This window comes from Anopheles cruzii, chromosome 2 (genome assembly GCF_943734635.1).
Source record: "Anopheles cruzii chromosome 2, idAnoCruzAS_RS32_06, whole genome shotgun sequence".
Classification (NCBI taxonomy): domain Eukaryota; kingdom Metazoa; phylum Arthropoda; class Insecta; order Diptera; family Culicidae; genus Anopheles; species Anopheles cruzii.
The window spans coordinates 44,671,165-44,698,904 of record NC_069144.1 but is presented as its reverse complement, the minus strand read 5'-3'; the positions used below and the strand labels follow the sequence as shown (position 1 = coordinate 44,698,904).

The 27,740-nt window shown below is 50.4% G+C and overlaps 6 protein-coding genes across 6 annotated transcripts; 2 read left to right on the top strand and 4 right to left on the bottom strand.

Annotated features, from left to right (window-relative positions):
• Positions 1 to 137: 137 nt before the first annotated feature.
• LOC128277599 (ribonuclease P protein subunit p25-like protein) lies at positions 138 to 27,740 on the top strand. The gene is made up of 3 exons (XM_053016079.1): positions 138 to 217; positions 26,861 to 27,173; positions 27,244 to 27,740. The coding sequence occupies exons 2-3, from the start codon at positions 26,896 to 26,898 to the stop codon at positions 27,737 to 27,739; spliced, it is 774 nt and encodes a 257-aa protein (XP_052872039.1). The 5' UTR covers positions 138 to 217; positions 26,861 to 26,895; the 3' UTR covers position 27,740.
• LOC128277598 (aromatic-L-amino-acid decarboxylase) lies at positions 1,008 to 5,937 on the bottom strand. Its single transcript, XM_053016078.1, has 6 exons — positions 5,808 to 5,937; positions 3,061 to 3,245; positions 2,002 to 2,924; positions 1,790 to 1,929; positions 1,252 to 1,435; positions 1,008 to 1,158 (listed from the first exon to the last, which is right to left on the bottom strand). The coding sequence occupies exons 1-6, from the start codon at positions 5,935 to 5,937 to the stop codon at positions 1,008 to 1,010; spliced, it is 1,713 nt and encodes a 570-aa protein (XP_052872038.1).
• LOC128277601 (uncharacterized) lies at positions 10,383 to 11,605 on the bottom strand. Its single transcript, XM_053016080.1, has 4 exons — positions 11,192 to 11,605; positions 10,960 to 11,123; positions 10,760 to 10,886; positions 10,383 to 10,690 (listed from the first exon to the last, which is right to left on the bottom strand). The coding sequence occupies exons 1-4, from the start codon at positions 11,494 to 11,496 to the stop codon at positions 10,570 to 10,572; spliced, it is 717 nt and encodes a 238-aa protein (XP_052872040.1). The 5' UTR covers positions 11,497 to 11,605; the 3' UTR covers positions 10,383 to 10,569.
• LOC128279132 (27 kDa hemolymph glycoprotein-like) lies at positions 13,461 to 14,372 on the bottom strand. The gene is made up of 4 exons (XM_053017853.1): positions 14,095 to 14,372; positions 13,867 to 14,027; positions 13,661 to 13,793; positions 13,461 to 13,599 (listed from the first exon to the last, which is right to left on the bottom strand). Exons 1-4 carry the CDS (start codon positions 14,370 to 14,372, stop codon positions 13,461 to 13,463), a joined length of 711 nt encoding a protein of 236 aa, XP_052873813.1.
• Positions 15,410 to 21,109, bottom strand: LOC128277597 (tyrosine decarboxylase). Its single transcript, XM_053016077.1, has 7 exons — positions 20,743 to 21,109; positions 18,758 to 18,828; positions 18,441 to 18,677; positions 16,216 to 16,921; positions 15,892 to 16,144; positions 15,726 to 15,815; positions 15,410 to 15,664 (listed from the first exon to the last, which is right to left on the bottom strand). The coding sequence occupies exons 1-7, from the start codon at positions 21,107 to 21,109 to the stop codon at positions 15,460 to 15,462; spliced, it is 1,929 nt and encodes a 642-aa protein (XP_052872037.1). The 3' UTR covers positions 15,410 to 15,459.
• LOC128277602 (uncharacterized) lies at positions 17,605 to 17,968 on the top strand. The gene has a single exon (XM_053016081.1). The coding sequence runs from the start codon at positions 17,605 to 17,607 to the stop codon at positions 17,830 to 17,832; it is 228 nt and encodes a 75-aa protein (XP_052872041.1). The 3' UTR covers positions 17,833 to 17,968.

The window sequence follows — 27,740 nt, the reverse complement described above, 5'->3', positions numbered from 1 at the left end:
GAACTCACCACGGCGTATTTTCACCACCCGAATTTATCAGGGCTACCCTGCCGAAGCGTACGCCACTGCCCCAATGACAGCTCAGTTTAAAGCCGCAGCAGTTGGTTTGTTTTGATTCCGAACGCGTGTGGAACAGTCGCAGATTTGTTTAGTAAAGTTTATTAATTTCCCAGTTTTATCAGTTTATCAACCGTATTACGGACTTCCTACGAATCGGGTATGTTATCATTGTTTTGTATGTTCATAGTGAATATCGATGACGTGACTGGAGTTAGTTGATACACCGTATTTATAGTATTATTGGTGTTGAGCTGATACAGCGGGAAAATCCCGGTTTAGCGGTCGGAGACTTGGTTTTGACCTCTTGTGAAATCCCCCAAGCGAACCTTAGCCTTGTCCATTTTAGGCAAAGAGTGTAGCTGTAGCTCTTGGAAGGCCCCGATACAATCCCCGGCACACGTGCATTGCCGCCACGCAATGTAAACAATAAACCCTTGAGGGGTCAGCGGGATTGATGGCATAGACAATGAAATTTATTTCTAAAATTTGCTGTACATATAAATATAAGTTTTTACATATGCTTAGACTCTAAAAGATGCACGGCCGCCGCTTCCGTCGGGCGTCACATACCGTCATGGCGAGAGGAAATTCTTTTTACAACAATAACCCTCCGTGAGAGGTCTCTAAATGCTACCTAGCGTTTGAATAATACAAATAAATAATACTTTTCAGTCGGTCAGACGATCGGTCGGTTGCCGATAAATGTTCCCGAAAGTTTCGTTCGTAATATGCGAGCAGCTTTTCGACTTGGCCGGACGTGATTCCTGTGGCTGCTGGTTCCCGTGTAGCGATCGGTGCTGCCGGCATCGGCAATCGATATCTTTACAGCCAGCGGTTGAGATGATCGAGCCCCCGCTGCCCGCCGAAGCCTCCGATGATTCGTCTTCGGGCGAGGAGTACGACGGTGAGGACCTCCGGGAAGCACAGGAACCGTCGGTGCGGCCTAGTCAGTTGCTGGCCTCATCCGTGCTGTCGGTGTCGTCGTAGGTTTCGTTGCAGGTTCGCTCACCATTCATGCGCGAGGCGCGCTGCAAGCTCTCCAGGATGTCGTCCGTGTCGATGATAACGATCGGAGTGCAACCATCCGTGAGTTGTGAGCTGTCGGGGGGAGAAAAGGACCGTGACACGTGGCACGATGAGTTTCGCGTCCCTGGAAAGGGGTGCCCACTTTGCACCTTCTCGCTCACTTACCGGCTGTTTTGTCGCTCGAAAATCTCTTTCGAAACGCTGCGCGTGAACGAGAACCGGGTCGACATGCTGCGGGTAAGCTTCTTCGGGGGCTTCTTGGCGGCCGTCGATGGTTCTTGGATCTCCTCCGGGCACTCGGCGACCAACGTTTCCTCGGCGTAGTTTTTAATTTCTTCCCAGGCGTAATCTGTTGCGAACGAAAAATCAGAACCCTCAGATTTTGTGCCCGGTAGCGACAGGAGCCGCATAACTTTCGTTTATCAATTTATGTGCCGACTGGCTCAACATTGGCTGATAACATCCGTTACGTGATGTTGCATCATACAACGGGGCGGGGGAATATCCACACTCGATAACGTCATGCTTGTTGTCACATGCCGCTGCTTTTTTCACGCTATCACCACTATCGTCACTATCATCGCGACGTGAGTGTGGTAAAATCGATAAACGACAATTATGCTAATCGTTTGCAATGATTCGGAAAGACTCTCGGTGTGGAAGGCGTGTAACCTCCGGCTCCCCGAATGTCCCCGCCACTTACCGATGTGCTGCTCGGTGGCGTGCTCGTACGTAACGCAAAACCGGATGATGTACTTGCCACGCACCATGGCGGGCGTCATATGAAACTTGCCCGATTGGTTGATTCTCGCCAGCAGATCCCGATTGATGCGGTCCGTCTGTCTGTAGGGTTCGCAAAAGAATCGAAAAATCAAACATCCGGTCAGGTGTGGTGGAGCCTCGCCTTCGACTTACTTCAACCGGAAGCACACCAGCCCAAGGTTGACGTCATTTCGCACCTCGAACCGATCGTCCGAGTTGACCAGCGTTTCGAAGCGCTTTGCTAGCGCGATGTGGTTGCGGATGTACTTCTGCAGACCGACGATTCCGTACGAGCGGAACACGAACCAGAGCTTCAGCGCCCGAAACCGGCGGCTCAGCGGAATGCCGTAGTGCCGGTAGTCGATCGCACTGCTGTGATCGTGCTGGAGATATAGCGGATCGACGGCAAGGGCCGTGGTGAGCGACTTCACGTCCTTCACCCACATGGCGGAGCAGTCAAAGTTCGTCAGCAGCAGCTTGTTGGGGTTCGTGTTGAACGAATCGGCATACTCGAGACCCTCCTTGAAGCGGCGCATTTCGGGCAGGATGAACGAGTTGCCGGCGTACGCACCGTCCACGTGGAACCAGATGCTGCGTACCTCGCGGCACACTTGCCCAATCTCGACCAGGTTGTCAAACACACAGGCAGACGTCGTGCCGACGGTGGCGACGACGAAGAAGGGCGTTAGTCCTTGAGCCAGATCTTCCTGGATCGCCTGGCGCAGCGTGTCGCCGCGGAACACTCCACGGCTGTCGGTGTCGAGGGCGCGCAGCTTGACGATCGCCATTTTGGCCGCCTTCTCGATCGAAGAGTGCGCCTCCTTCGATGCGTACGCCACGAGCTGCGGCAGGTACACGCTGTCGTGCACGTCCACGTGGTTGCCCTTCAGCTCCTTGATCGTGCGGGCACGGGCCGCCATCATGCAGACGAGGGCACACTCGGACGCCGATCCTTGCAGGACGCCTCCGCCGCGGGTATTCTTGGCATCGCTGCGGAAGAACGCCGGCAGATCGAGTGCCTTCGCGTACCAATCGAGGACGATCGTTTCCAGCTCGGTCGCCGCCGGACTTGATGCCTGCCCAGAGAGAGAGAGAGAGAGACAGATAGAAGAGAGTGATCGTAAGCGAGCGATGAAAACCCTCACGAAACCGAACCGGTGAAGCGTTGAGCAAATATTTGGCGCCCGGGTGCGCTCGTGAGACATTTCTTACCCATGAGAAGCCAATTGACCCGATCGCACTGCTCAGCATGTCTCCCAGGATCGAAGGGTACGAGTTGCCGGCCGGAAAGTACGCGAAAAAGCGCGGATGGTTCCAGTGCACCATGTTCGGCATGATCTTTGTCTCCACGTCGTCCAGCATGCGCTTGAAGTCTTCGCCCTTCTGCGGTGCCTCGTCTAAACCGCGCCAAACAAATTTCTCTCGTTAATGAAGTGTAGTAAAATTGGTATGTTTACGCAATCAGTCAGCATCTATCGGTCTGAATCGGAGCGGGATTTAGGGGAAATAGGTAGAGGCCGGAACGATTCCTGCAACGGTCTCGGGTGCGCCAGTTAAATTTAGTAGCTCGCGGAACGAGCGCAGTCCATAGAACTGCGCCCCGTGGGAAGGGGAAGGCGATTCTTGGCCTGCCTTCCTGTCCCGGGGCCCACAGTTTACAGAAGACGCAATCATTCGGTCGCCCTTCGATGGTGCCCCGGTACGTTTGTTGCGTTCCGGCAGGCATACGCCATTTGATGTGGTTGTAAAAGCGAGCAGTTTAGTAATTTGATAATATTGTTTTCGGTTGCCCGGAGGCTATTACGATGGTTACTATGGTAACGAAGCGATTTGCACGCGATCGTGTACCGATCGTGTAGCAAGAAACCGGTGAGTTTGTTTGCCAAACTCGTTTGTGCCCGAACTCGAATTGTTCGGTCAAACATGGATCGCCTTTGGCGGCCTAGGTCAGTCCATGCCTGTTTCGATCGGATGAAAGTAGGACCTTCATCAGTGGAATTCATGTGAGCAGATCGTATCATGATGGTATTTGCAATTGGTGATTCATTTTCAACCAAAAGTGATCTGCTGTAATGTTTTTGGAACCGGATTTCGTCCTAACGTAGAATAGGTTGCACCCTTCGATTCTGCGCAGTTCGGTCTGATTTAAGACCAGTGACTTGGTTTATTTTTTTGTATTTTCGGTCAACGCGAATCAATCACGAAACCGCGATTACCCGTTTCGGTCGCAAAAAATGAGCTCGGCGTGCAACATTAGGAGTGAAACTGTAATGGAACTAAAAAGCGAATTCAACGCTTCGTGTTGGATGCAGCTTTTTGCTGTCTCATTTTCAGCAAAAAATGGCTGCTTCCGCAAACGAATCAATCATCAGCGTCTGGGTTACGGTGCGCGGCTCTAGCACCGTGTGAACCCCCGGACGCTGGACGCGCCAATTCCAGTCACCAGTATCCGGGACATTTTCCAGATTAGCACCGGACTGTAAAGTGGTAGCAACGAGCTCCCGAACCTTACGCCATTCGGTAACCATCTGTTTGTGTTTGGGTTTGCCGTCGTAAGGAGGCAACAGTCGTCGGGAGTGTACTGGAGCGCCTAAATCAATAAACGCTACTAGCTTCTGATGTAATGGAGTCATCCATCTCCCCGTACGGTTTTTGTTGCCCATTCACCTGTCCGACCAGTATCCAATGTAGCGGACACTGTTCGAGGTACCTGTTGTCGTTGGGCCCGCATGTTTTTACGCGGTTTTGTTCAAACAAATCTAAGCCAGCACTTGGGCCTGTAAGTTGCTTGTAAACTCCGCAAGGAGAGAGAGAGAGATCCTTTGCAGGCTTATCTCCAGCATGTGGTAATAGTTATTTTTAACGTATCGAAACTTCCGGTGATTTCTTTTTTGAATGTTACTGCTATTCACTCATTCTATGTCACATTTGACACCTGCGTCACGCGTTTGATGTTCGCACATTGGTAATCGACTGACCGGTCAAAAAGGGGCACAGCCACGCGACTTTGCGGACGCCGTTCGCTGACGATCTTAACACGTGAGGCGTGTACTAAACCCAACACGTTTGCATCAAATAAACCTCTACAGTCGGCGGCCCCCTTAGGTCAGTCCGAAAGGGCCCTCAAGGAATCCTCACCGAGCCCGGCCGAAACGGTGGGCGACGTCTTAGGGTTGGGGGCTCTTTTAAAACGGATTATCTCGTTCGGGTTAAGCCCGCCCGACTACCGCCCACGGTGCCGGTTGACATCCTTTTGATGGCTGGACGTCATTGGGGAAGCCACGACACGACCGGACCACCGGCTAAACGGAGTGCCTAAGAGGCCATAGCAGCGACCACAACGAGCTGCTGCGGTACCCCGTTTGGCTATCGCGAAAGGCTTGCAAAAGGCATCTCCGTGAAGGCTAGACACCATGTTGTTGTTAATTAGATGTCTTGCGCAGCCAAAGAAGGTACTTACAGGGGCCGAAGGAAGATTTTGTGTGAGAAAGGCCTTAAAAAGCGTGTTTAAATTCGGTTCGTTTCGCGCGGGCGTTGGCTTCGTATTCGCCGACCCCAAACGCTCCGTTATCAGCCGAGGCAGATCAAACGGAACCGTTCGATAGTGTTTACCGCTGTTCCATCGCATTTGATGTTTTATGATGAAAAAAGCAACATTCACCACAGGGGCGAGAGTAGATAATGGTGTTATCCATCTACTGCGGCCGGTAACTAACGATTCGCTTGCGCCAACGGCTGACAGAGTTGTTAATTGAGTTTGATGTTTATCGACACGCTTGGAACCAAGAGTGATCAACTCACTCGGGTGTCACTTATCGACGACAGGTGGGGGAAGGCTTCCCTTTACACTTTTTCATCTTTTTTACACTTCAATTCTTAGACGAAAAGCTTGACAGAATGAAGAAATGGCCGGGGGACTGAGACTGGACAAGCGGAGACCACCTCGTCACGCAGCTTACCTGGCAGCAGTTTGCGTAGAAACCCGGGATCCACCGTCGGGGCGACATCGCGCGTATCGATCGTCTGCCCGTAGTCGCAGATGTAATCGATCATCTGTTTACCGTACTTTCGAAACTCCTCCGTGTTCATTGTCGCTGCCGGGTTGTTGAAAACGATTCGCGTAATTCCCCTTTGCTCGGTTCTTTTTTCGCCGAACCACTAACACTCCACAACAAGATGCTTCACCAGGATTCAGTAGAGTTCTTCACCGCGGTAGCAGCGGTTCAGTATTGGTGCTTCGTTTTGGAACTCACGAAGATCACACGTTGCTCAGCTCTGTTTGTTGTCTAATCACATAATTCGCTTCTGGCTGCGCAAATACTCCACGCAACAACACGGATCCGTATAAACCGTTTCAGAATGTTTGCTCAAATCTTGCAGATCGTGACCCAAAGGGTAGCGTTATATTCACGCGCTCGCTAAACGATCGTAACTGGCGGTGCTCGGAGCCGGACGAAAGCTTTTATCGTCGTCGGGTGAACCTGTTCGAAGAGAATCTTGGATAAACAACGGCCAGAGCGCGCGCGAGAGAGAGCGGAAGCGATGCGAGAGGATAACGATGACGTGAATCGTGAGCGTCGAAGAATTCGCGAACCTTGATGGGGGCCAAACGCACTGTTCGCGGATGGGGCGCGACTTCGGAGGCGGTGAACCATCGCCGGGCCGGGCCGTCGTCGTCGGTGCCTTATGCTGCTGCTCGGGCTAGCGAAGGGTGCGTTGTCACACATATGCCACCCTTATCGAGTGAGGGTTTGCGCGCCGCCGGTCAGTTGCGTAGTTTCACGTGCGTGCGGTCGACAACGTGTAGTGGCCCCGCGGCGTGTGACCAGACTCTCGTCGCGGAATTTCTCGCGCTTTCGCTATCGGTCGGCAAGGTACGGTTTGCTCAAATTTCTTCGCGAGTGCCATCGGTTGGTTGTTGCTGTACCCCATTTCACAATATGCTATAACCGCAACGTCATCTGGGGACAGTCTATGTTTACCGTTCGGTGCTTCTAGTTGCATTAGGATCACGCTGCATAGGATGCGCCGAGGGCCAGGTGATTGATGTGGTTAGTTAAATGAGCCACTATCACCGGGTGCCGTTATCACAGCGATGTGCAAAGTCTGGACATATCTTTGGTGGACAGATGTGGCGCTTCTCGTCTGCGCCGCGCAGATTAGTCACAGTTTCAACTCACGAAGCGGGGTCTTCAAGGGTAATCCTCATCATGATCCATTGGACACTCCTACATTCTGATCCATTGTTTCTCAAGCTGGAAGGCATTCCCGGCGGGTCGTCATCTTGACGGATGTCCAACTCCGTGAGTCACTCCGTCGGCATGAATTCACGGTGCACTTCTTGCCGGCAGGTATTTCTGTTCATCTGACCCCAAACATCGGCCCGGTCTTACTCACGCCGAAATAATGCCCGGCCTTGCGAGGCGAGCCTCAGTTTATGACCCAGGTTTTGTGGTTAAAAGATGGGCATATAAAAATCGTGTCTATTTACAGCGTGGATGATGCCCTCTTTACCGGCAGAAAGTATTCGGAACCAAGCGCGCTATTTGCGGCAGCGTACTTCCGACAGTTTGACTCGCGGGTCACGCACCGGTAACCGGTTTTCCGTTACGGGCCTCCAACCGGAGCAAGTATTTACGTTAACAAATGTAAACTCTTTCCATTCACGGGAACTCGATTCATGCCCTCCCACGAGGGTGGCGTCGAATGTCGAATTCTTTACATTTTTCCGCTGTTTGGTGTATCCCCGTTCGTCGAACGGCGGACGGACTGATTCACTCGTTCGATTCCACCGATTCGACGTTCCGGTTCGTATCAAGATGGGCGCTATCATTGAGGATCGATCAATTCGGCGAGACGGTGCCGCGTGTTGGTGGTGTTTCCCCATTTCCGAGTCGAGTCTTATCGAAAGTGCATTTTGGGACCTTGGGAAGTTTGCTATCGGCCACTCGATATCGGCTTGTAAAATCTCCAGACCCACAATTCCTGTACTTAATGTCACACGTCATGCTCCGAGCACGCTTCATGATGATGCGTAACATGCTTATACTTTGTACATTGATCGGTCCGGGTTGCTGGTAGGTTTCGGATTCCCGTGTGCTGCGATGACAGCAGCACCGGCGCTCGTTGCAAATCTTGTTTGGCTGCTACAAACCGACAGCTGATTTCGCCAATTAGCACTTACGGTCTAATTGAATCGCATCGTAATCTTTTTGGCGAATGTCTTTGCCAGTGGACTTAATCGGGAGGTCCATAGTCCATAGTCGCTTAGCTCATTATGTTGCGTGGGGTAGTTCCGAACGCTGGTTAATTTTTTAACCAGAACCACGGACGGACGAATCGTATATCTTCAATCCGCTCCGACCGACGATCGGTTGGAAATTTATTATTTGTTTGCCCAACGCCCAAACCGAACCGACCTGGATGTGCCTTCAAAACAACGTCTGACTGCCATTAACCTGTGAGTAATTGGTTGTTAAAATACGGCCCAGAAGAGTTCCGGTTCATTGGGTTTCTCGATGGTTCAAAACCGGATACCCCCGGCCGACGAAGGAAAAGCGGGAAATATTTTTGAACTTTTCTGCAATGGATCCATCATCATTTCCGATAAATCATTCTACCTCGCTTTCGGGCAGACTTGCAGGCTTTTTATCTTATCCGCCGTGATTTTAGCTATGTACCAGGGGTGTTCGTTGAGAATGAGACTGTTTTTAACACACAAAAAATGTTTATAAAATATTAACGCGATTTTCTATTTTATTCAAAGTATGTGCCATCGCTAGCTATACATTTCCCCTATCTTTCTGCTAAATCATGGATTTCCAGTCGAAAGAATTCTTCGACTTTTTAAGTAAACTAATTAGTCATCCCATTTCGACTTCCTCGTAGAAAAACGAAGGGCTGCTCAGTCAATACGTGTACCATCGATGAAAAAGAATGATATTCGGAAAGAACCAAGTCTAGTGAATAACGCGGGGAGGGATAGCAACTCCCATCCAAGTGATTTGATAGTATCCTGAAACAGTTTTGTTTTTTGGGGGGCCTCGTGCTTGTTTCCACGGGCCACCAGGCGCCCCCATTGGAACCCCCTAGAATTGCATTTTGGTCGTTTTTCGATAAATGCATGGTTCAAATTGATCATTTGTTGTCAGTAGTGATCGGAATTAACGTTTGCATCAGATTTTAGGAGCTTGTGAAACACCACAACTTTCTGTCCCACCAGAAAGTTCGTTTTTTGGAGTCCTTTAAGGCTTTTTTTTGTAAAGTCAAAATCGCCATTTTGAAATGTTTTAAACCACTCAAAGCACTGTGATCTTCCAAACACAAGTCCCGACAAGCATTTGGTGCGATTCCGAAGCAGTTTTCAGTAACAGGGGCAGAAAAATAAAAATCCCCGCAAAACGTCATTTTCAGGCACAAAAGTTGACATAGTTTAACCCTTTCAATGATGGGTTGCAAACCGAAATAATTTTTTTTTCGACCTGAAATCATTTACCTGATGTCAACATAAGGTAATGATGAATGAACCGCTAAACTGGAAAGTCCCAATCGACAGGTACAGCCATCTTTTTAACAGTCTCATTCTCAACGAACACCCCTGGTAAAGGGCTAATGAAACCCATCGTGGTGGTGCACCGTGCTTCTTATCGATCCAATTTTAGCCGCGCAATGTTGCACCGCAATGTTTATGCTGATATCTGTCAAGGGGAACTACACACTTGTCCGCTCCGCGGGGGGGATTTTTACCACGATTTGTGCTAATCTTTGTTTGGTTTGCGTATCGAGTTTTGGGCTCCAGTGTTTCTAGCGAAATTAATTCCACATCCGAGGGCGCCGATGGGGGCGCCTGGTGGTAGGTATTAGAGGCGCTCACCGTAGAGGTGACCCTGCGCTTTCTTAAGGGCGGCTCCATTTCTGTTTGGTGGTGGATTGAAACTTACTTGTGGTGGGTTTTTTTTTCGAATATTAAAATACATTTTCGCGTTATCAATTCGGTTAATGTTGCTAACACTGTTGCTGCCGCGGACCGGGCGAGGGTTGATAATGGGAAGGCTAAAAATAAACAACCCACAATCATGTCACTTAACGGCTTGCCATAACTGCGTCATTTATGAACCGAGTGCCAGTGAACCGCTGCACGTGATGCGAAACAATCTGAGGCGCCGTAAACTTCTTGCCTCGCCAGAATCCATCGCCCCTGGGACGAGGTAGCAACCGGCAAAAGTAGTAAGACCCGGCCAGCCTATCACGAGGCTCTCAGGTGACACGGTCGCCGTGATTCATCCGCAGCTTATCACGATCAAGCCGACGGGCTTATTTATCTTTCAAAAGTAAAGAGAGTTCCACTCGGGTTGAATCATAACTCGAGGTTTATGCTTCGGTTCGATCGATTTAAGGTTTTGAAGTTCGCATTTTTTTTATCGACTCGGAACAGTTTGTTGCGTATCAGCACTTACCCATCGAATGGCGCCGTAGTAGTGCTCCATACTAAACCTATCGGCTGACGGAAGTATAGATAACGGCCTAGGGATAGATAAACAGCGTGTAAAGTAGCCCACCTGGCGTCTGTTAGCTAGAGCCACTTCAGCCTTGCGTCGCCATTTCTTTCATTTGATCGCAGCATAGTCCCGGTGGAGTAGATTCGTGGGTTTTCTCAGATTCAGGGCACATCCACGTAGATGCTCTTTATTAGGGTAAGGCCGCTGCTAGACTTGCATCTGGCTACTTGCAGGGTGTCAGAGCCAGCAGTTTGCGGTAGAACAGTATGAAGAAGTCCATGTACGCGGTAGCGCCACAGTCGTTGATTCTTTTGCTGAAACAGTCCCGCATGCCGTAGATTTCGCTGGAAGTGCAACGTGCGTTAATCGAGGCTGTGGCTGTGGTTTTGGATCGGCATCCGCCGCTGACTTACTCGCACTGGTCGTCGGAGTACTGCGAGAAGGGAACGTGCTTCATACTCTCGGGCAGGTCGCCGGTGCACTCCTCGATCATCGGTGGCAGCTCCATCGCACAGGACCGGTACGCGGGCTGAGTGAAGTCTGGTGGAAAGAGAACATGCCCGAGAAAAGGGGTGTCAAAGTGTCCGCTCGGTGAGAGCCGTCCGTTGCTTACTCTGCAGCAGGGCACCACTGTTCGTGCACGCCATACCGAGCGCTTCCGGGATGGTGGCGACCACCTGTTCCATGATCTTCACATCCTCTCCGTCCAGACAGGGTTTTAGCTTTTCCATCACCGGCGTTAGGCACACGAGCGACTCGTTAATCTGTGCACAGATTCTAAACAAAATTCACCGTTTCGGTAGTTTAGTGATCGTCAGTGATCGCACGCACTCACTCGCTCACACCTCTGGAAAACTTGTCTCTTTTCCTTGTCCTCCAGGTTGGTGGTGTCCGTTTTCAGCTGTTCCATGTTGACGTGCTGCATAAAGCACTGCGGCAGCACCGTGGAGATGTAGCCCTGGAGCTCCTGGTACGACTGATCGTTGCCGGTGGCATTGCGGCACTGTTGGCGGATGTCGGCCAAAAACGCCGGACTGTCCAGAGTTTCCAGATCGGACGAGTTGAACTCCCGTGGTTTGGCTACCGATGGTTGAATTAGCACAACCAGCAGTACACCCAGCGGCAGTAGTAACCCCGTACCACGGATCATGCTGCTTGGTTTGATACGATGATGGCGAAGATGTCCCGACCGACACCGGACCTGCAGACCGTGCCACGTTCGGTTGCGCACTGGGAGGGCTGACCGTTGACAATTCCTTCTGCTTGCTTGGCCCTTGATTCGACCGAGGCGGACTGCTGCACTGCTACCAATCGCTACCATTGTTGACGATCGCCACGGGGGGCGGGTACGCACACAATGTCACAATGATCACCCTTTTTTGCGCGCACACGCAAAGAACAATGGGTGTCGCCTCGTCCGACGGTAGGGTTCGGTCGCGTTCTACATTCGTGGAGCCCCGCGGATACGGACCATTTGCGCGGCTCAGCATTGTGCGACGGTCATTATCGAATTAAGCTAACTAAATCGGTCCGCCAATGGTTTAATTCCATTTGCTCGGGCGAGGCGGCTGATCATGTGAATTATCCCAGATTTACGGTCGGGACACTCCGGTTTTGGGAGGTGCGTGGTTTTCGGACTGGGTGAACAATATCAACGAGTGAGGGTGAGTCAACAAGGCCGGCCTCTGGTGTGTCGATCGTGATCGGGCTGCACTATGGGCCCCGTTTTCACGCCCATTTTGCACACGGAAGGTGACAATTAGGTTAGCACCGGGTTTCTCATTATGGCGACCTTCTTTTATTGGCCATGATGACGATCTGCTTCTGTTTGGTGTCCGTCGTGAGTAATGTGTTATGGCACGTGCCCACTGACCCATTTCAAAGTACAGATCATGCTGGATCATGATCATCGTGCGCAATCACCGTCTGTATTGCTAACAACAAACTATCGACCCTAAACTATGCAGTTTCAATCCGTATCCGGTGCTAATGGATTCCAACTTGGGCCCACTTTCTGCGATCGGACCTAAAAGTGGATGCTTCGAGTACCTTTTGAAAAAGTGATAAACATACACGCGCCCGTAAGCAAACGTTCCAAAGTCCAACAGGCCTAGGCCTTTGAATGGGCAAAAAGACCCGAATTGTGAACCGCCCGAGTGGGCCGAGTGGGTGCACTGCAAACATCAAGCGTGGTGTGGAGTTTCACTTCAAAAATCCACCATCCGCCAGCAAACATGCAACGTCACGATGAATGCGTCATTCGTCACTGCTTTGGCAGCCGGTTCGGTTCGGTTCGGCAAGGAATTATGCGGAGATGCTTCACAGAGAGTTGAAAGATCAACTCCCTACGATCCGGACTCGGTTTGCTTGAGCATGAGTTTGCAATTCGCATGCCGATCGACCTTTGGTCCGGGGAATTCCCACCTTCCTTCCCTCACATCTCATCGTCGCCCTCTTAATGAATGGACCATCGCGCCCCGGTGGACCGCTAGGAGTCGTTGGCCGTGAGACGGGGTGCTTGGTTCACAGTTTTTACCAAACGCGCCTTTTGCTCTCTCTCCCTTTCTGTATCTCTTGGTTGTCGTTTCTCCTTCAGTTCGTTAAGTAATAACGTTGTCCGGTGTCGTCACTCGGCCGGCCAGAAGAAACGACGGGCGTGTGGCAGAGAATGCTCCGCCAATTGACGGACAAAAGACCGGCTTGGGAGATCCGCTAACGATACGTCAAAATGTGGCCTACGGAACGGGTGGTGCGAAACAAATCTGCCACTAATGTCGATGCCGACGTGGTTGCCTTGGTCGTTGCCGGGCCGTGGAACTAATTTTGGGGCCGCGGCACATGATGGAGACGGAATGTGAAACAGGTTGCGGAGTCGAATGAGTCAGCGTGAGTTTCGTTACAGTTCCACACTTTTACTGGTGATTTTTTTTGTCAACCACCACCATCCCGCGTGAAAGTGACAGTCTGTCATCGATCGCCGATCGATGGTTGAGCGCGCGCGCGCCCGTGTGACGTTGGTTCGGCGAATTGGACGAGCGGAACGCTATGTTTAGGACCGTAAAATGCAGCACTTAGAAAACCGAGCGGCGCAAATACGTGATGCTTTTTATTTTCTCAACCACCTTCCTCCTGGGTGTAGTTTTTGCAGGACGTGATTTGGATGAAGTTTTTGTAGAACAGTCGAGCCCCGTTCGCAAACACGTCGCACTGCTTCAGCTTGGCGACCAAACAGTCTTTCGCCGTCGCCAGGATGCTGGAACCCCGGAGACGGCATTAAAGAGGGCATATTGTCAGAGCCTTTCGTTTCCACTTACTTGCAGTTCTCCTCGGGCAGTGTCTTACGGTTTAGGTCCGGAGTGGAGATAAAGTTCATGTTTTCCGCCGCACACGTTATGATGTGTTGGTTGATGTCACGGGTGCACTCGTCGTGCTTCCGTTTGTCGTAAGCTGTGGAGCAATCAAACCTTTTTCAATAAAGACCCCGCGGGAAAGCGCGGCAAAAGTATGTGGACTGTTTTACCAAAGTTCGTTCCGTTGCTTTCGCACAGAAAATTAAGGATGTCCTGGAACCAGTTGCGAAGTGCGTGAAAGATTTCGTAGCTCGCTTCGTCGACGCAGCTCCGCACTACGTCCATGAACGGATCGAAACACTTGATCGCTTCGGCCATCTTCGGGCAATGCCTGGCGATCGCGGAACAGAACCGATCACTGTAGATCGTAGATCAATGTGCCACCCACAAGCACCTACCTAGTAAGGATGGCTTCCTGGTTCGATATGTCCATCCGCATGGAGTCTACGTTCAGTTGGACCACATCGAGCGTATCCTTCAGGCAGCGTCGCACCGTCAGCCAGGAGTTGGTAAACTCGGACGCCGATATACCTTTCTCGCTGCACTGTTGCTGTGCGTAGCGCCAGAGACGATCGTACGAAAAGTCCATCGCATCCGGAGGCTCCACTTTGGTCGCCCCGGTTGTGGCCCCGCACCCCAAACTGACCAGAACGAGAACGATGCCTGTCTTCAGCATAATAATGTAGCCACGGCGGAAGGTACCCTAAAGCTGCGACCTCGTGTTCTGAGGAATGTCTAGCAAAAACTGTTTGGGGTCTCACGGTTGCGTTACACTTTGACGTTGTGGATGATTACGTGCGCGGTGCTTGGCCGATAACCTGAGGAGGAACCCGAACCGTCTACGATTGGCACGGGTCAGTCCCGGGAAGTGTGGCGCCCGAGAACCTTACGGTGATAAGGTTGATTGTTTTCGAAGAATTACCCATTCTGCCTGACGCGCAGCCGATTGGAACTGCGCAGATGAGCTTCGGTTTTTGACAAGTGTCAGGCTGTTGTGAGTGAAATCAAATGGGCCCGAATCGCTCCTCGGGAGCTCCTCGCGGAAAGGGTCGAGCAATATTTTAACTCGAGAATGTAAACTGTAGTGACCTTCTCGAGGTGGACGCGTTAGTCACATTCTTAGCGGTTGTTTGGTTTGCGCACAGCCACATAGCTCGCTGACGTCTTCCCGATTCAAGCCGATCGAGAAATCCTGACCTATCTGCAATGGAATTCCGTGAATGGCACACACAGTGAGGTGTCTATCGATAGACTAGAACTGCGCTCATTACTACAAAAATTATCTAAAAATAATCGTACTCTAGCCGACAGAGTCAATAAAACCAGTCAATCGACAGCCATTTAGTGTTGCACCGGCGGAGTGCAAGTTGGAGTCCAGTCCCTGTCAAAACAGAGCAAGAGTGGCCACTTCTCAATGAACGTGGACGCGATGAAATCACGAGCACATCGGAATCCCACAAGAGGCCCGTGTGCCGGTTTTCGTTCGTTTCGATTCTGTTTATTTATGTGCTCAATGAGAATAAATACAGTAATTTTACTTTCAACAACATTTCTCGCTACGTCTAGCGTTCCATTTATAGTGTGTCCAATCTGTGGGAGGACCGCGGGCCATGGTCGGGTGTTGGGTGGGGCTCAAATTTTCTTCGCTTCGGGTCGCTGATCAGCTGAGTATGGCGTTCATTTTTATTTGCTGCCCAGGGCTGCAGGGTTGTAGTTAGTGTTTGTGGCTAATGTAGTGTGCGCGTGCGGGAGGCCCGGGTCCTCTACTTGCCGCTGGAGCCGTTGCTGTTGCTGGCGGCTGCCGGCGGGTTGGGCGATGAGCCACGCTTTCGCAGCATGATCGGGGATTTTTTGGGCGACTTCAGCAGAGTGATGCCGTTTTCGGCCTCCGGTGACGGCGAGGAGCCGCCGGTGGCAGAGTTGCGCCGCGAAGCGGACAGTCGCATCATGGTGTCCAAGTGGCGAAACCTGCGGGAGAAGAAAAGGGACCACTACACTTGATGGACCGACGAAGCGTGACAAACCGCACCTCAACGTGACATCATTTTTGGTGCCATCATCGGCCGGCGCGAAGAGGAATGCCAACGGCCAACTGATCCACGAGGCCGATCCGGGGGTCCTAGTCGTGGAAAGAAAGCAAAATGTCTCATCAGATGCGTTTTGCCCCAGCCGATGCAGAGTGTCCCAAGTCTTACTTGGGCGATTGCACCGTCACCACCGTGCCATCGTGGCCCGGTGAGGTCAGCTCGGCGGAAATCCGGTGCGGCGTCTGAGCCTTGTTGATGGCCGGATTGTAGATCTTCGGATCGCTAACCATGCGCACGAAGAACGAGCGCTTCTGGGCGAGGGTGTGCGTCTTACGACGGTCGACAATCTCGCTGACCTCGTCCGCCTGTTCCTTCTCGAGCGTTTCGGCAGCAAAATCGGTGATCACATCCCAGGCGTAATCTGTTGGGTACAAACGGACCGTAGTTACTTCAGGGAGTTGGGTTCTCCGAGTTGGTTTCACCGGGACTCACCAATGTCTTCCACTTTGGCGTTCTGTGCCACGGCACAGAACCTGATGACGTACGTATCGTTCACGGAGGCCGGCACCATGTGCAGCTTGCCGGACGCGTTGATGCTGCTCAGCAGCTTCTCGTTAATGCGATCGGTCCCCTTCAACCGGAAGCACACCAAGCCCAGCTTGACGTCGTTGCATACCTCGAAGCGGTTGTCCTTCAGCACGAGCGCCTCGAAGCGCTTCGCCAGTTGAATGTGGTGCCGGATGTAGGCCTGCAGCCCGGAGATACCGTAACTGCGGAGCACGAACCACAGTTTGAGCGACCGGAAGCGTCGGCTAAGCGGTACGCCCCAGTGCCGGTAGTCGATGGCGGCGTCCGAGTAGCCGTGCTTCAGGTAGAGCGGATCGACGACGAGGGCCGACGTGAGCCGGATTCGATCGCGCACCCAGAGCGTCGAGCAGTCAAAGTTCGTCAGCAGCCACTTGTTGGGGTTCGTGTTGAACGAATCGGCATACTCGATGCCCCTCAGCAGCGGCTTCAACTCGGGGCAGATGAACGCGTTTCCGGCGTACGACGCATCGACGTGCAGCCAGATGCTGGACAGACGCTGCACCGCGTGTCCAATCTCGGCCAGATCGTCGAAGGCGCACGAACCCGTCGTCCCGAGGGTGGTCGACACGAAGAACGGTATCAGACCCTGCTGTTCATCTTCCTCTATAGCCTGTGGGCGATGGGCAGGAAATGCAAAAAAAAAACACTTATGTTACTGTCGTGTGAATGGAGGCCCGAGAGTGCCACCAGGTTCGTTCGAAATCGAAATTCATTAACCCCACAACGTGATGGGACCATTTCGCTTCTTAATTGCTTTGCTCAAGTATCGTGCCCACGGAGACGGAGGTTGCGCCTATTTTAAAATACCACAGAAAAGCCCATGCACGTGGAACACTAAAACGAAGCACGTTAAACTTACGACTTCGACTTCGATCGTCCCTCCATTAACGGTGCCACGCGCACGTAGTTTTAGGTTTTGAAGTCTCTTGGGCTTTTGCAACGTTTGGAGCCCCGTCGAACTAAACCTTCCAAATGAGGCAGGCAGGCATCCAATCGATGCGTCTCCGTTTTCGCTCGCCGGAAGTGAAATCTTCAAAGTGCATAATCATAGCCCTCCAATTGCGAAGCGTACGCGTTTGAAACACGGAACAGTGGCCCCGCGGGTGGCCCCTTTCGTGGCAGGCGGACCTTTTTGCGGACTGTCACGAAAATGCTTTCCCCAGTAGCCCGTAACAACTTTCTTCCGATCTCTTCGTTTTCTTTATTTCATCTTCTGCTTTTTCTCTCTTTCCCCTTTCTCCGTCCCGGTCATCCGTCCGGCTGGCGGACAGGCTGTCTTCCCTCGGCCCGGGCATGGATCCGCCGGAGGTGGAAAAGGAGGAGTTTGACATTTCAAAGCGCGATGCGAAGCGCCTGGCGGAACCACTCATTAAGGCCGCCTATGCGGACGGGATCGATGCCGGGCGGCAAACGCACTATCAGCGCAATTTTGACGAAGGCTACCGGAGCGGGTTTGCGGCTGGATTCGAGCACGGTCAGCAGCAGGCACGCCGGGTGCTGGAGAAGCACCAGCAACAGTAATGGGGTGACCGCAGAGCGGAAGCGAAAGGCTTGGCAGAGTGATTTGGGTTACAATAAAAGAACCCATTCGCGCTGGCTCCTTTGAACTATTTGCGATGTTCGATGTTGGGTTTCGAAGGTGTAGCGATCAAAATTATGGTGGAATGTATGAAGAATAAATCTAGACGGCGAAGAATTCAATATTAATAACCAAAATGTATCTCAGGGATTTTAGAACTGAAATATTGAAACTACAAACTGTGTTACAACCGTGCGCATCCTGTTTTCATCAGGCAGTGTCGAAACACCGAACGCTGAAATATTATATCGTACTCAGCGCATGAATCACTCCCACGGAAACCGCCGGACGTTGTTTATGCTAAACGGAAAATCTCCTTACACTCGGCCGTGGTGTGACGACTCAAGGTACGACAACCATCCGACCCAAACCGGGCCAGTTCCGGGAAGAAGCTGGTGGTTCAAAAATAGGAAAATTGCTCGCACGTGGCCCGTATTTTTGTTTATCCAAATCCTTCGACACCTTCAATGGACTCCGCTGCCGCCAGTACATGTCGTTGGCGTTGTTTGGATAACATTATCTCCCAAAAGAAACACACGCCCTCACTTACCTTTATCAGTGTGTCCGCCCGGAGGCAACACTTTTCGTCCGGCTCGAGGATCCGCAGCTTCACGAAGCTGATCATGGCCGCCTTCTCGACGCAGCTGTGCGCCTCCTTCGAGCAGTACGCCATCAGCTTGGACAGCAGGTGGCCCTCCTCGACGAACGGGTGCTGCTGCTTGAGATACTTGATGGCCTGGGCCCGGGCGGCCAGCATCGTCACAAGCACGCACTCGGACGCCGAAGTCTGCATCGCCGGAAGGGAAGAAAAATGGGGCCTTTTTAATTACTTTGCCGGGTTCAATTAGCGCTCCCGATGTACGCTACCTGTATTACGCCACCGCCGCGGCTGCCCGGTTTGAGCGCCAGGAACGAATCGGGAAGTCCAATCGCTTTGCCTACCGAAACAGAGCAGCGAAAACTATCAATTAGTGGTCCTTTAAACTAGTTGATGGATTTAATTACACGACACGATTAGCTAGGGTCCTGGAGGGTTAAAATCCGAAGCTGAAGTCAAAGCCGAAGGAAGCACGTTAATAGTTGAATCACTCACAATCCAGCGCCTCCGTGGTGGAGCACGTTGGTTGACAGCGGATGATCAAAGTTTCGTGTTAAAAATAGGAGATTACCGCAATTCGGTGGCCTCCTCAAGGGGCTCCAGGACGCGGTTGTCCAGTGCGGAACTTTGGAGGAGAATCAACCTAGGTGGGTGTCCGTGGTTTGATCTAATTAAAACGTAATTTATCACTCCAGTGCGGCTAGTCTCGCGGGGGCTTGTACTAACGAAGCCCTCGGAACTGATGCTTCGGTGTTGATGGTGTAACAAGTGGTTTGAAATTTCATCATCTCGCCAGTGTTTACAGCATTTGCAGGCGGAATAAGAAATTGTCGCCGGGATACGTTATGCTTGCCGAAACCATATCCGGTGTTGTGAAGCGGAAAGATCCGTCACCGGCACTGTGGATGAGTTGGAGTTTGGTGGAAAATAAAACGCACTTCATCATCACATTCTACCGAATGGGGGCGGGTTGCTACTAAATGCTGTGCTCAATTTTCCCATCTCCAACCGACGCCATTCTATCATCGATTATTTATGGTAATGAGACGCAACTCAGTTGGTCGACGGCGTCGCTGTGGCTGTTGTGCCCTCTGTTGTGGAAACCCCTCGGGAGACACCAGAAGCGAATGGAGTTGGAATACTAAAGTTACACCACACATTCCGGAGGGCTGCTATCTTCGAGTGTGCGGCCTCTTGAGGCATGTTACGCGGTGGACCTAAAGAAGCATCTGTGCGGGGTTGTCACCGTCAAGCGGTGGCTTACATGAATCATGCGAGAAGAATTTCAAATTTCAATATTTTTAAAAGCCACTGGCGTAGTGACCGATCTGATTGAAGAAGGATAAAATAAGCGTCTTTGTAATTTGTGTAATATATACTCGTATGTCTCGAAGTTGGCTAGCGTATCTGTATATTCGGCCATACCTTCATCGCCAGTATTTGGTTGCTTCGCTTTATCAAGCATATCACACATGGATATTCAGCCAGGCAATTTTATTTTCTTTAAATTTTGACATATTTTCTTTTCATTTCACTGTAACCCTTTAAATGTGTTTGACACGAGCCGTTAACAACCAATCGTTGACCATAATTAACTCAGTAGATGTTGATATTCTAACGGCGGTCATAAATTGGTTCTTTCGCGCCCGTTTATTACCAGTGTAAGCCACTGTCAGCAAACTGTCGATGATCTACGCCCATTTGATGGTGGCCAATTGAATGCGACAGTTGAGCCGCACATGCCAACCCATATATTCCCTCTGGTGCGGCTGCGAGAGGAAAACAAAACCCCGCCAGTTGTTTGGAAACATAATTCAAGGTTTGCATCCGGCCGAGGCCTCAGGGAGTTATTTTTGGCCTCAAAGTTTGTTCCAAAAATATCCCATTCATTCATCTGTGACCATTGCTCCAAAATCGGCGTCTTCGCTTCCGCCCAAGACGTCAAACCACTTCCTGCGACCCGCGATCATCTGTGCGGTGGTCGTGAACCGTGTGGGGGGCTACTATTTACATTCGGTAGGCCAAGCACACCCCTTTCTCTCCCGCGACTCTGCATTGCGATGGTTTGAGTCACGACTAGCCCCGTGACGTCTTTCGTCTAGCGTGACGCGACCTACCCGCCAATCGGGCCCAATACTTTTGGCAGTTGCTGTTGCTAATCTGAAGCCCTGCCTTAACGGCTTGCTGGGCCAATCTGGTGGTTCTCTGGCCCTTTATCGTTATCGCGGAGCGTTCGGTACGCGACGATACTCACCTAGCCAATCGAGTACGATGGTCTCCAGCTCGGTACAGGCCGGACTGGCGGCCCACGAAAATCCGATACACCCGATGCCATCGCTCAGCATATCGCCCAGGATCGACGGGAACGAGTTGCCCGACGGGAAGTACGCGTGGAAGCGCGGATGCTGCCAGTGCGTCACGCCCGGCATAATCTTGTCCTCCACGTCCTTCATGATGTTTTCCCAGGGTTCCGGATTTTCGGGCGCCTCGTCCGGCAACTGCAGCCGCAGATAGCCCGGCTCAACACTGGGCGTGACGCGGCGTTGCTCGAGCGTCTCGAGATAGTTGCAGATATACTCCACCATCTCCGTTCCACGACGTCGAAACTCTTTACTATCCATCACCGCAGAGTCGTTTCGGATCTACACTGACTTCACAGAACGATTGGGGGGAGCTGCAAGCTGCAAGTAGTAACGTCACATTCAATCTAGCTGCGCGGTGCACTTCGTAGACACCATTTGTGGTTCGAAAGGGTGCTTTGTAAACAATTTCAGGCCGTTTGGGGTTGGGGAATGAAAATCTGTTCTTGTTTCACTGTACCGGGCGTAGTTTAGTGTGCTGATGCAATTTTATGATCCGATGGCAAAGATCTCATAAAATGCATCTGACCGCGGGTAGACTGTTTTTACAGTTGCAGTTTAATGGGAACTATCCATTGGTTGGGAAGCGAACTGAAACAGATGCTGATTAAATGCCTTGTCGATGATGCCCAACTTGGTTTAGTTACTGGCTAGATGCCATTTGTCAAACATTCTGGGGTAGAGATTGAGGAACTGAGCTAAGAGTTTGTGGCACACCAGACTTCCGTTGCCAACTGCTGGCCAGAATGGATACGATATTTCAAAATCATTAACCATCTCTCTAATAGCGATGACAGAGCGCATCGATCCACGAATCGATTCTTTACGGGCCATAATTTCCTATTGTGGCCTGATGATTGTTTCTGAACGCTGTATTGGACTTGTAGACATTTTTAGAGACATAGACACTTTTTCTCAGATTCGTTTTTGGATCACAAAGTACGATTAAATGATGTTTTAAAATTTTACCACAATCGTCCGTAAAAAAGGGTTATTACACGATTTGGAAAAGAAAGAAGGGATTTTGATCTTTTTCGCCATTTTTAGATCCTTTTTGTTAAATGGAGTCAATTGAAAGGAAGAGAGTTTTTGGTGCAGTGAAACTGTGAACGCAGCTTTTCCATAACGTCTTAAACCTATTTTCAGTTTATACGACACAAGATTTCCTATTTCTTTTGAAATTTGCTTCCACAGAGTAATTACTGTTACTGTAGTATTATTATTTCACAATAGTTAGTTTCCGAAATCAGCACACGTACCACACTTGTTGCGCTTTAATCACTGGCACTGCCTGGCCAAACGGGGGGCCACTCTGGGGGAGACAGTTCTAGCTGGCCTCCTAGAAACGACGAGCCTTGCTTATGCCGAGCAACTGCCGAACCGGACGGTGTAGCTTTCCGATGCTAACTGAGCCGCCTGGCGTCCTGTCGGTCAGCATAGATCCTTTTCGGCATCAGCCGACCGATTTCCCTGACCGTCGTTTCGCATCACCCCACGCCATGACCGTAATCAGCGGTGGGCTTTCCCGACTGAGATCCTTTGCTCGGTAACACTTCGTCGTCATTCGCCTCGTGTCCGTGGCTCTGTCGTGGAAAGGGAGAAAAGGATCTCGTTCGACACCAGCATCGGATCTGATCCGGTGGCATCCGGTAAGTGCGGGAGTAGTGCAGAGTGCGTTCAATGTGGCGCACATTCCGATGCGTCGCCCGTCGTCGTGCTCCGCTGGTGGCGGCGTTCTTACTTGTGTCGCCACCTCTGCGGAGGGTAAAAGCGAGAAGACCCGAGATATCGACCCGCGGAAAGAATGTTCTGCCTTTATTGTTCCCTCTAGCGATGGCAAACCAGTTTTTGATGCCGCTCGGGCGCTTGGCGGTGAAGTGCAGAAAATTCGAACCGGATCGGATCGTGGAGGCTTTAGACTGGGTGGCAAACGGTGAATTAACGCCGTTGAGATCAATGAAAAGAGTCGTATCCTGTAGAAATCCTGCGACAAAAGGTGTTGGTGTGGCGGATAGCTTATTGATCAGTTCCGTTGACGTCATAGACCCGAACGCGAAAGGAAGCATTTTCTGATGTCATCTGACTGGCAATACGCCAGCGCAATACGCGATTTTGTGAGAGTGTAAAATTGGAATGAAAGGTTTTTCATAGTTTTCTTTAGTTAACAGAACTGTGTGGTGCACATTTTGGTAAGTAACGCAGCGCCCGCCTGAACATTTATCTGTCCGCTTTTTTAAGTCTCCCCATTGCATTGTGTGACTTAATACCCGGGGTTTCCCGTTTGCATTGTTTGGAGTTCCGAACATTGGAATAGGGTTCTGCATTATTGCGCCGTACTGAAGGCAAACATAGTGAGCTCGCGTTGCGTTCGGATGCATCTTCTCGCTATTCCAACTCGTCAACAGGTGGTAAAGAACCGCGTGTCCGTGCTTTAGCACCGCAACCGAGCACGTTTTAGATTTTTATTTTCCGAACATCGGAATCAATTAACTTTCAATCACCTTTCTGCCCCATTCAGCAGATCGCTCACGTGTCGGGAGACGATGTTAGCCGAGAGGTGAAGCTTATTGGTAAAACTTTTCAATTTACTACCCGGTTCGTGGATTTTTTTAAATTGAAAGTAAATTCCACTGAAACACGAATAGAACGCTTATTAAAGGTTCCACGAGATTACCTTTCGAGGCTGCAGAAAAGTTGCTGAGGCTGTTGTTTTTCGCGCTTCTGGTTGCCGTATTTTTCTGTCACCCCCTAGGGAAGACAGCCGCGTGTACGGTTTTGTGATTTTCGATCGAATTTCGCCACCGCAATCCATGGGGTCATTCCCGATGAGGGCGTCCGCACAAAAATGGCACGGATCGATACTGGCAGCTGATTGACACCATCAATCATGTTTTAAGTGATTTCATAGCGTAACGCGGGCGTAAGTAGCAGTTCCTATTTATATCGGTAATTCGTTCCTTTGCCACGTCTCCCGGATGCCGTAATTAACCTGCTGATGGGGCTATTGTTCGCGGGTTCACGGTTTGTTGCAAATGTTGGCTCAACTTTCTCATTCATGTCACTGTAAGTGCGTTGCGTAATTAAGGTTTTCATAAAGCGAATTATTGTGTTTTAAATTTTTCACCATGTTGCGTTCTTCGTCTGTGTCTCGTTCAAGTTACTCTTCGCCGAGTGGCGAAGCTTCGGACGAGCTCCAGAGGGTTGCAACATTGTTGCGACTCGTGCTCCACAGCATGGCGAAAGAACGGCTCTGGGCACTTTGCTTGTCGCCGTTTGACGTCACGACTGCTATCCGTTCCGGCATCGCGTGGTTGTGTTGAAAATAATTCGTTTCTGGCAAGGACCTGACTGTCACTTTCGCAAACCCCAGTTCTGTTAATCATTTTATTCATTCTCGCCAAGTACAAAGACTGATAAATCTTGACACACGCCTTGCGGTTTCGTTCTTCTCAAATTCTTATTCCTCAACATTGTTATCGGCCGCGGCTTCACTTCGGGAACGGCCGGTGAAAGGGAGCGAGGCGATATTTCTGAATGAAATTCTTTCACGCCGCTCGCATAACTCCTGGTCGGTTGGCTTTCCCGAGCAAGAACTCGAGAAGGATATCGGTCCCAAACGGGAGTGTGAAAGGGATAAAAGCTCAGAGCAATTGAAGCAGGACAATGAGACAGATGACACGAACTGAAGTGATGGTTGCCGTGGATCGTTTTCCCGAGCGCAGACTATGTATTGGAGGTTGTCGAAAGAAAATTAATTCACTTCTAACCTCTCCGGCCTCCCGAAAACGCCCTTAGGAATCAGGACGGGTCATGGAAATGGTGTGCTCGGGCTACCGAACGGCGTCTTGTACGCATGAGCCCGGTACGCACCGACCGACGGGTGGGTCTGAAACCACACTGCGAGGCATCGGTCGGTTCGAAGGGCAGTCTTCAAGGAACGAAGATATCGGTCTTCCTTTTTTTTCCTTGCTCGCTTAAATGCCGATAAATATATTTCGAGAAAGGGTTCATCACTACGCCGTCACTCGCAGGGTGTACGGTTTTTCCTGCGAAGGAAATTTGTCGCACCGTTCGCACGGCCAGGCAGGGGAACGGTCTGGGTGCCTTTCCCGTTTCTCCGTGAACGGTTCCGGTTGTACCGCGATGAGCGAAGTGGTTCTTCTGATCAATTAAATTATACTTCGTTTGCACACATCCTTGGGTAGCGGGACGTCTCGATCGCGCGATGGATTGCTCTTCACTGTGCGGGCCAGCAAGGAAGGTGCAGAACACTGGAATTGGCACGATGGTTCATTTCTGGTGCACATAGAAAGTTGGAAGCGTGCGCACACATTCGTATTGCAGGTTGATATTTATTTTTGCCTAAAGGCCTATCTAATCGTGGCGTGTTTCCAAGAAAACGGTGTACCTTAGAAAGGCACATAACATCGTGATTTGTTGATTTCTATTATTGAACACCTGCATGAATTTATATGGGTGTTGTTATTAATTATCTTTCACCGTTGGATCGTTGAGTAACTTACTCAAGCCGCGATCAAAATAGTTACAATACATACAATTATTATTGTTGGTCACCGTAATGGGTGACTAGAGGAAATGATTATACGAAATCGGTATATAAGGTTTATTGTTTGTTATCGCATCCGTGTTGGATAAGGTTATCTGTATCCTGGTAATTGGTATTACTGGTATTACTAGTATTGGTATTGGTGGTATTGGTAGTACTAGTACTGGTATTACTGGTATTACTATAAATGCTTGCTTGCGGTTGTCCTGTTGTCACTTCTTGACTACTTTCATCGCTACCTCAACACCGTGAGTATTCTAAAAGAGCATTAAATACAGATAGTCATGTGGTTGGTTGTTCTGTTTTTTTTATTATCCGCGCAGCATCAATTCGACGACGACGAGATGAATTACGGGCAAACTCGCTGTGCTACCGGGTACAGTTATCCCAATGAAAACTGCTCTTGCCCCTATTGTGCCGCCGCTCATAGGGGATCATCGTTTAAAAAGGACTATAGCATCGGAGGAACAGAGTTAGTTCACTCATCCAGAAATTCTCTCCCTTACCCACCGGGCACACGGGCGATCGAATTTCGCCAAACTGCGCTTCGTTACGAACTCGATGACGACGATGACGATGATTAAAGTTGTTATTTTGAATCGAGAGTGAACGCGAAACCCGACACTAGTAGATTCGGCCAACAGCACTGTCGAATTGTGTATGGACGTGGTTATTCTTGAATAAAATTACTCTAAAAAACATCCTTCTAACTCTGAACTGGGACAAATTACAGCACAAATGTTTGCCATTAAAGTACTTTAAATAGAAAGTTGACGAAATAATGAAACGACACAGCGACATCCAACGCGGAGCCCCGCTAATAGGGGCACGAACGTCCAATCGTTCTTCGTTTCAATTGAATCAATTGAACGACGCGAGCTGCATGTCCACCATGCTACGAAAGGACAGGTTTTGCATAAATGATCTCAAAAATTAATCCTAATTTTCGATAGCCGTTCATCTTTCGGCAACACTGTTCGGCGTGACGCAGAATAAAGTCAATTTCTACGTAAAGGCGTTGCTATCTGTTGCCAATGCTCGACTTTGGGCTCGTTTTATTGTTCAAATTTAATTTTCTACGGGTTAAGGCGAATCGGTTTGTTTCTTTCGTTCCACAAACGATGACTAATGTCTGACGCATTTCACTCTCAATTAACCGGCCCAAAGAATCGATCACTCGTCTTTAAATTGGTTTGGTTTCTGTTGGCTTCGGTTTTCGGTCCTCCTTTCAATGACAAAGTTGTTGGAATGTTAGGAAATATTCCACGGCAAAGGCCAAGCGGCTAACGACAGACTGTTGGCAAGGGGTTAAACGTGCCATCATCGCATCAATCGATCGATTTTATCATTGCTATGAACTGTGCATTAGAAGAGATTGTATTAGAAGCTTCAAGTTGGCCACCGCGACGGCAGTATACCTCTAACACCTTTCTTCCATTTCGCAGGAAGAGAACGTCGGCTCGTAGCCGTTGACCACACGATGATGCACTATAAAAAAGGAAAGAATGTGGAGCAAGAGCTGTCACAGGAGCAGATTCCGATCGAAGTGCTACCGGAGCGGTTCCTGTGGATGCACGTGAAGGGTGGTTCGTCGGTCAAGAATCTGACCGAACACGCCAAGCAAGCGCTTACCGACGGGTCGTACCGGTCTGTAGTGTGGAGCGGTTCAGATGGCGGTGTTGGGAAGACGATAAGTTGCGCCGAAATACTGAAGCGTGACTTTGAACTACATCAAGTGACACGGATATGCTACAGAAAGTAACTTAAATCGGAATAGATCGTATTGCGTGTGGTTCGCTAATCGCTTCCGTATTGCTACCTTTTCCAGAGTGGAAGAATTTTGGGACCCTCTACAGGAAGGCTTGGAGCAGATAGTGGCCAAACGGAATATTCCCTGCGTACACATACTGGAGTCACTGGATGCGATCGATGCCGGAACACCAGGCTACCAGCATTCGAAATCACAAGCCGGATTCTGGGTAGAAGCCGTCGGGGTTGATGGAACGACAAAGCGACCTCAGGGCCAGCGCCGCCCCAGGGATGGTGAGAAAAAGGGAAACTATTTCACCGGACCACAGCTGAAGAAAAAGGCCAACCGCCACTACGGTAACGGACGGCAAGATGACGAAGCCGGTGCGCCTAACGGCAGCCAGCAGCAGCGACGGGACCGGTCAGTGGACAAAGGAAAGGCGAAACCCCCGGGTGGTAACACTCCGGGAGACGGATCGCGAAAAAAGGGCAAACCAAAAGATGGCAATCGGAATAATCCGAAAAATGGAAGTCATGAAGCAGCGGCAACCTCCACCGGCCAGCCGAAAGATTAAT